Source organism: Ambystoma mexicanum, chromosome 3p, assembly GCF_040938575.1.
Source record: "Ambystoma mexicanum isolate Mex_15411 chromosome 3p, UKY_AmexF1_1, whole genome shotgun sequence".
NCBI classification, from domain to species: Eukaryota; Metazoa; Chordata; class Amphibia; order Caudata; family Ambystomatidae; genus Ambystoma; species Ambystoma mexicanum.
Genome location: NC_090925.1, coordinates 529,379,877 through 529,388,844, shown reverse-complemented (window position 1 = coordinate 529,388,844; position 8,968 = coordinate 529,379,877). Strand labels below are relative to the sequence as shown.

The following is an 8,968-nucleotide window of genomic DNA, read 5'->3' as shown; positions in this document are numbered from 1 at the left end:
GTGGAGGAATGTTTGTGGCGGGCAAGGGGCAGAAGGGGTGGATAAATGTGTGTTTGGGTGAGTATGTTATGGGGGTTGAGTGTGAATGCTTTGGGCAGGGAAGGGAGACGGTAGGGGAGAAAATGTGCTCCCGGGGTGAAATCCCCGATTTGTAAGAAATACCACAAGCGCAGGAGAGGGTGGGAGTGTGGCCAGGCATTAGGTCGGCTTCCTTGGGGTGGCATGTGATATTTCCGCATTTAAAGGCTGCACACAATCGGCTGGAAAAAAAGCTGTCTTTTTTTGTGTGCAGAAAAATATCACATATGGAGTCGATTAGATTATTGCAGAAAAAGCCTGAGAATGAACACTAGGAAGGTGGAACATACACGCAGGTAACAGGAATACATAACATGGGTGCAGATTCAACAAATGGGTGCGCCTCTTCCAGGAAGACACTACAAGCGCTCATGCACCCCTTTCACTTACCTGCGAATCCCCCTCTGTCTCTATAGCACTGACATTTCAGCTTTTATTCAAGAGATGCAACGACCCCCAAATAATCACAGGCCAGAGGAGAAATCGTCAGTGGGGATGGGGGGCCACCGTGAAACATAGCATTTCGACCACATGCTTCATGCTTCACTGAGAAGAAGTCAGGCTGCACACCCTGACTTCCTGTCCTATCCTATCCTGGCTATCGTGTTTTATCCTCACACTACATTTGGAATTGGGCTTGTATAGCTTGGCCCATGGAACAGGAAAGTCACAGGGTAATAACTCTAACTTTGTGTGGGGCCAGACCTGGTCATTTGAAAACAAATAATCACTTACATCCAGAAAGCCTTGGCAACCATATTTAGAGGCACCTTCTGTGTGCGGTGTGCAGTGTTGTTAAGTGACACAGAAGTGTACTTGAAGACACAGGCATGACATTACCATCATACTATTTTTCCATGACAAGCATGTCAGCAAAACTATTGTATACCCCTTTCTTCCCTATTTTATTTGGCCTATCATTTTTCTGTACTGCCTAGGTTGCCATCTGCCTCCAGCAGGAGTGTTTGCTACGCAGCCTAAGCCAAAGTGCCATAACTGAATGCCAGCCCTATTGATGTCTTCTGATTTCCCATTCAGGCTACACATTGAAAAGCAGATACAGAAAATCAAATAACACATTTTAAGACATGGCTAACACACATCTATTTCTCATATAAGAATTTCCTGATAAAGATTTTGAAAATGCTTTTCCACTCTTCAACTGTGTGAACAAGTGCCCACCTTTTAGTAAACAGCACTTTCAAATGACCCAGAAACTGAATTTTAGCTGTTGCACCCATATACTTAAGCTGGTGGATGAATAAACCCATCTTCAATTGTCTATTATTAATTTCATGAGATCTATCAGATCTTACTGATGGAAACCCCTTCTGCACGAACCCTTCAAGTGGGCTAAAGAAGTCTTTACTTAAAGGTCTGAAACCGTGCCAGCATATTCCCAGGTCCTCGCGTTGCACGAAGCCTGTAACCTGGCACTTTGTGACCTCTCTGTACCTCCATCTCTAAATAAATAGTATTGCCTAAGGACAGGATTAATGATTTTAAACTTATAATTAAAACATGTGTTCACAGTCTTATTCTTCTCAGCTCCCATGGAGAACGCCTCCAACATGTCTGTTTTCTATTTCGTCTAATTGGGTCTTGTATCACCAAGCCCTCCACTTGCGTTTGAAAGTTCTCGTCCAGTTCTTCCTGACCAATTCCTAAACTACCTATTTCTTTTGCATCTCTTCTAATTTTGTCTCGAGCCTGAAATTGAGTCTTTCAAATTTTCAAAACCCCTCATTTTGTCCTGAAACATTTAAGGTATCCATTCAAAACCTGTTTTAGTTTTCTCTTTCCATTCTCTTCCTCATAACCAAATCTTTTCTCAATCACATACTCCTCCTCCTTCAGCTCCTTACAGTCTACATTGTGCTGCTCATTCGTGTGTCCCTGCCCATTTGGCCCCTTCTGTCCAATTCCTTCACATTATGCCTCTTGACTTTTGCCTTGTATCAACACTGAGCATTAATTCTTGCCATTATTCCCCCATCCTGTCTAGAATAATGGACCGAGTTTCTACAAAAGCGTTTGTCAATGGGGAAAATACCATTAAAAACACTTTGTGCATCAGTCCCATTTTCTCTTTCTTGACTTCAACTTGTTTTGGCTTTTGGTTTTCCCCACTTCCTCTGGATCCTTCATAGTGTCCCCAGTAGTACCCTCATTAGTTCCTTTATATGCAAGTTCCTTTTTAGCTCAGTTATTTCAACACAAGTCCTCTTTCCTGCTTGAATTGGTTTTACTTATTATTTGACTCAGCTTTTGGTAAAACCTGTTGTTTGATGATCATTTTAATCTTGCCTCATATTAAGCATTCTGATTATTTTTAATAAATCCGCTATAAGGATCACTATGACGCTAAATCCTGTCTCTCCAATCTGTGTTTGCTATCTTTGATTTCAGCTTGGTCTGCGCCCGTGATCCTTGTATACAAACTTGGTCAGAGTTCCCCTAATAGAAACGATCTTCAGGGTGTCCACCCAAATAGACACTGCTTTTAACACACACACCCTTTCAAGCCTGTGCTAGTAGGTAGTTGTAAGCCTTTGAATCTCTCCCTTTCAAAATCTGAACCGGGACAAAAACTGGGGACCAGGAATTGCCCAAAAAAATTGACCCTTCACAAAGACAGCAGTGGCATGTTCCTGACTATGTAACCCTATCAATTGAGCACCTGCCATCACCCATGCTTCATAGGCTAGACTTGCCAGAGTTCTAGGAGTACGTAACCTGCGCTGCGATTCTGCCCGGATGACCCCCTGAGCGTTCTCCCTAATAGCCTGTAACTATCACTTACCTCGTCCCACTGCAATTTCTGAAAATAGTTGTGTAGCAGCTTGGTTCTGCCATATCTAACAATCATGCACTTTTTCAAAATGATTCTGTTTAGAAAGGGTGTTAAAAATACTACTAGTTTTATGTAAGACTTTCAGCGAAGCCTTTTAGTATTTTTAGTACTCCCAACTCTGTCCCCCTTCTCTTTACTCTCCTCTTTTCACCTCCTGATTCAGGAACTAATTAGACCTAGCCCCCTGAACACCCAGGAGTCCCCAACCAAGAGACCTAGCCAAACCAATGCTAGAGGGAGGCTGTAGCCCGCACACCCACACTGTATACACTCCACCAGATATACCTAGCGCCTTCCTTCCTTCCACTGTCCTTGAAAACCCACACAAAGGGCCCTGGATTAAATGTGATTGTCAAGCTCTTTTACAACAATAATGCCTTTGGTGCTGCACAGAGTCAGTCATACATGCCTTTCTCATGTCTAGCTTGCTACTTCTGATAGCCTGGTTTATTCGCAAAGCTTTCACATTATGACAGCAACATGAGTGAAGCGATAACCAAGGCCCTTCCAAGGACTGCACATTCATCGGACCTCCTCACATTGCTGCAGTGTTGCATGCATGCTGGGGAAGAGACCACACATGATTACACACACACAGCACGTTGATGACTATCAATGTGCCCGTCCATGATTAATAAAACAGTCAATATAAAAATAGAAAGTACTTCTTCCAACGTGTGTCAAGCAGTCAGACCTTTCCAGCACATAATGCGAGCGCCGCACAGTGCCATGAAGTGCTAATCAGCTGCTATCGCATTCATTCACTAAGAGCCGCGATGACTCAATTTGTTGCCCATATTTAGGAATTCCGAAAAGGCATGGATGCACTTTGCCTACTAATTCAGCTGGAATACACATTGTGCTAAAAGCTAGAAAAAAAGCACTGGCCATGGTTTTCTTTTAAAAAAATCATTGGACATGATTTTTTTTTTTTAAAAAGGGGGTCCACAAAAATGCTTTCAGGTTGTCTCTGTGAAACCACCATCGCTGCTGCCACCGGACACTTCCATGAGCAACGCAGGAGGATCCATCCTACAGTGATGAATGGAGTTGACACAAAAAAAGGACAAACTGTAAAACTTGTAATGCCTGTGATAATGTGAGCCTGAATGGCTTGCTGAGATTCCGTAAGAAAGACACTAAAACACAGGAAAGGAACACAAGCGCTGACATATTTTCCACTAAGTAATATATAAATACTGTTGAAAAAGTAAGACCATTTCTTTAAAACAGCCTATGTTTTTTATCTAAACATGCACATTTGAAACGGGCGGGCAAATCCTTGATCAACTTATTCACTTGGTGCAATAAATGTGGTAATCACCTGAAAATGTTTCGACTTGTTTCCATAGAGCTTCCTTAGAGGCAGTCATCCAAGATGGCCGTGACCATGGAAGAGCTCAGAGCTAAAAGAGTTCCAGAGATGGGCAGGAATGGGTGGGATTAGCCATAAGGATTAGCATGGCTAAGGGCTGGGAATGCGATAGATCCATAACCAAACAACACCAAAATACGCTGTGTGTCCCTCCTCAAATATCATTCATCTGTGCCCCTTGTCACAAGCGCTTCTCTCTATGTACACATGAATCAGTATTTGAATGCAATAGTTTGGGCAAGCGACACCTATAATAGCCCAAACTAACGAGATGACAATAAATACATAAATGCACTTCTTCACAGTTATGAAAAATATAGAGCAACCCAACAGCTACACAAAATGTATAATATATTCTGTACAGTATTGACACTTACAGTTCAATTGCACCAAGCACAGAGGAAATGGCTGTAACATTTAAGATTTACCAATTGAAAAAGTATGTTAGACGTGGTCTGGACAGGTTGCTCAGCCAAGCATGTGCCCTTTTTGCACTGGGTTGGAGGAATGAGGACTACACTTTTTGTTCCTCTGTCTAAAATAACATTATCATTTTAGGAAGGTCTGAGGTTCTACAAACCAGCCTTGTTTCAACAATTGATTACTTAACCAATTATTGAATGAGAATTATGAAAAAATAAACAAACACCATTCTTTGGATGAGATCAAAGGTGTATTACAGATATATATCAGTGTACACAGCTGCTTTTTATTCTATGATGATATGTCTGGTCACCAAATGTTTTTCAGATTGTAATGACTGACTATTTTTGGGATTTTTTCCTTTTTGCAATTTGTATTATTTCTCCCTCAAAGTGTTTGTGATTAATGTGCTAATGGGGTTTTATATACACGTGTTCAATGATTTGTCTGATTATTTGCATTGTGTTTTCTGCACTGGGTTGTGGATGTCGCATGAAGAAAAGCCTATTTCATTAACAATGAATTGTTAATAATCTTGTATTCATTGATTTTAAATATGTTCATCTCATATAGTTGATGTCATTAATAATCTAATTGCTCATTTTGTTGTATTACATTTTGTGTTTTAATGGTTTTTAACCAAAATAAAGATGTTGACTGACTAATTGGTTTCAAAATTCACATCTGATATATATTCTGGGTGTCAGCTTTCAAGGTTACAAGAAACCCCACAAAGCTGGCCAGTTGTGCTATTTAAAAAAATCATTTTTACGGGTGTATTATTGAGACCTATATAATCCAAAGCTTTATGTATTCTGAATTGTTTGCTCTGTAACTTCTTGTATTTGAATCTTAAAATACAGACGTCCATTGGTCTCTTAATCAGGTCCTCAAAAACTACAATCAGGCCAGTTCTTCACGATAGCCACTTACTAAGTATATACAAACATATGGATTTACCGAACTGAAATGTATTTTCTGTGGATATTCTGAAAATATGGACTAGATTTTAGGTTTGATGATAGACGTTGAGAGCGCAGTGTCATGCCATGTTCCCTTGTATGAATCCGAATGTTTGCAAATGTGCACTGTATGTCTGTATCATTGTAACAACTTTCTTTTGTTTCCAGCCCTTAGACTTTTATCTATGAATGCGCAGCTTGAAACTAATAAAAGAGCTCACCACACAGACGTTTTCCATGAGAATTCAAGTTTAATTTTGAGGCGGGGACAACCCTTTCAACTCGACATGAGATTTAACAGAGCACCCGATGCCAATGACACCATCGTTTTTGTTGCTTTAGTAGGTGAGAATCCATAAATATCATGAGTTGGTACTGCAAGAGTTGATCTCTTACATATGTGACCCAGCTACAGATGACCCTCTGCACACAAATAGGACATGTTGTGTTATGCATTTATGTGCTATGATGTCATGTGTCTTGAGAACAGTCAACTCTCAACATTGTCTCCACACGCTCTCACTAAAACAGAAGTTAATATCCTTTAATAGCAGGGGGTTAGTATCCATCAGAATCTCTCAACAAATGTAAAGAATATCTGCCTTACATCATAGACAGGTGAGGGCCACTGAACACCAATTTAACAAATCATAGACTTATATTACCCTTCAAAGACAATTCGCGGCACTTAGGTCAATCTTTGCATGGGTGCACATGCAATTAGCAGTAGGGAAAATATTTCCCCAGTATAAAAAATGTTTTCTTTCAATGTATTTTTCTTTCAGGGCAAATTCCCCTTCCCACTCTCCCCCCCCTAATGATAGGACAAAGACAAATGTTGCCCTCGTGAAAATATGCCCAAAATGAATGTTTCTATGAGAGGCTCATGTATCTCCATGAAACACTCACCTCAAAGCCTGGTGCTATCCCTCACACTCTTTCATCATGTGCATTTTTTGTAAATCACACCCTGTCCTTGCAGACAGCTAATATCCTTTGTATACCCACCTCAAGGTGTGTAGTATTAATCAGTCACTAACCAATTAGAGGGGTTATCTCTATCATTCAAACATTATGTTTTTATAAGCTATGACGATGGCACCCACATTTGGGTAAAGTTGTCTGGAGTATGCACCTTTTCATATGCTCTCTTTGCTCACACTGCTTGGTGGAGATTAAGTTGTGGATAATGAACAACACTCTTAAAATAATCATCAAAATGGAAGTAATAACTGAATGCCAATTTTAATCCCTGGAATTCAATTTTTATCCCATCATCCTTTGGAACTTGCTGCCCCCACTTGTTCTCAGTTATAATAATGAGTACAATCTTTGATGCAAAAATGTCATTAATGTGCAGATTTCTTCAGTTATAAAAAACGTTTTTTTTTTTATCAGCCCAGACTGAAATGTGTTCTCAAATGAATTTTCTTCTCATCGATTTATATTAGTGATGTTTTTTTTTATCTTCTAGATTGTATTTTGCAAATTTGTTTTATCTTAGATGGTTCTGTGTGAAAACCTTCCCAGAGAAATATCGTCATGTGAAAAAGTAGTCAGCAAAAAGTTGTTTAAAAAAATGTAGTCATTCAATGCAAGCAATGCAAAGAGTGAAAAGGTTGCCAGTAATAAGGGTGCCAAAAATCATTTCTTTTTTGGGATACACAAATATATAAGGATGTAAACCCTAACAATGACCCTAACATTTAATAAAACCTCCACAATCACCGTAACTACATTTCATATCTTACCCTAACTCTAATTACAATCTGTATTCTACCCTGAACCCTTACATAACACTAACCCTTCAGTACGCAAAGGCATTCAATTTTCATATGACTCAATCCAGAACACCAAATAAATAGAACATGAACAGTGACCCTTACTTCAACCCCATCTCTAGCTCTCCACATATTCCATAGCACTGGCCCTAACCCAAAGTCTTGCTGTAATCCCAACTTTAGCCCTACCCTAACCGCATGCCTAACATTTACCCTAATGCTTACCCTACTCTAACCACTAGGTTTTCCTAGCCCCTATCCTATGCCAACATAACCAGCCCGTTCCAAACTCTTATCCTTTTCTTTAACTTACCCAACTGATTACTCTATTAGCTCTAGCAAGACCATAACCCCCATCCTAGCACTTACTCTGACACTTAATCTACCCTGACCACTAACCAAACCCCAACATCATCAGCCCAGACTCTAACCCATACCCTAATTCTAACCAAAATATTTACTCCAACCCTAGCCCATATCTTTACTCTCTCCCCTGTCCTAAACCTCAATCAGGCAATCACGTGCCCACTCTCCTTGACCCTAACACTTAACCCGGCAGCACTGAATTGTTGGCTACTTTCAGCTGCCTTTCCTGACTACTTTGTGCTTGGTGACCTTTTCATTGCAGAGGTATTTTCACCACGATTTCGGCACTGAATACTTTTTTGCTTGGCGACATTTTCACTGGACACCTCTTAGATTCACAAATAAACAATGTCATCAGTTAGTTCGGAACTATGCTGCAGCCAGGCTATTGCTTAAAATCAAGAAATATCATTTTGTTTATGAGGGTATGTGATCCCTTCACTGGCTGCTGATAAAATAAATAATACTGAAAGGCATTATGGTATGGCATACATTAATGCATGTTCATCGATGAAACATTCTAATGAGAAATCTTCAATGCTCTCAATGAAATTGTAGTCTCAAGTCTCAAAACAGCCTCCTTTTGACGGTTCCTAAAATCAGCCATTTTGTGCTGTGTAGAAGATCCTTTTCTTACCAGGCATCACTCAACTGTAATGCTTCCCCCTCTGGATTTCCGGTGACAACATAATTTTTTGCAGTTTTGAAAAACGCTCAAAAGATGGGATTTTAGAAATAAGTTTATCTGGGGACCATTTCCTCATCACAGTTCATTGGCAGAAACATTATTAAACATTTTGGACATCATATACACTCTGTTAAACTCAATCACAAACACACATACATGCATAAATGCATACTTACTTATATAAACTACAACGGACTTGCATTAAATTCTGGCTATACACTGCCCTGACTGGTAACATACATAACTCATACAGTTGACACACATCGTATCATTTGAACAGAGTTAATATAAAAATGCACCCATTTAATTTTGTTTTGTTTCCGACATTTATTTCGCATTACATAAGCTAAGCGTACAGAGGAAATTGAAATCAGTTCCCAGATCTATATTGCTAGCATACTCACATCTTGACATATAACAGCCATCCTAGATCTAGCTTCC

General features: G+C 39.8%; 1 protein-coding gene across 2 annotated transcripts in view; it reads left to right on the top strand.

Moving 5' to 3' along the window:
• Positions 1-8,968, top strand: part of LOC138580589 (protein-glutamine gamma-glutamyltransferase E-like) — a 106,229-nt gene that overhangs the window by 34,945 nt on the left and 62,316 nt on the right. For both annotated transcript variants that reach the window (XM_069651248.1, XM_069651247.1), the window contains exon 2: positions 5,861-6,037. In XM_069651248.1, the coding sequence (XP_069507349.1) occupies positions 5,878-6,037 (160 nt within the window). In that variant the 5' untranslated portion in view covers positions 5,861-5,877. The remainder of the gene's footprint in view (positions 1-5,860; positions 6,038-8,968) is intronic.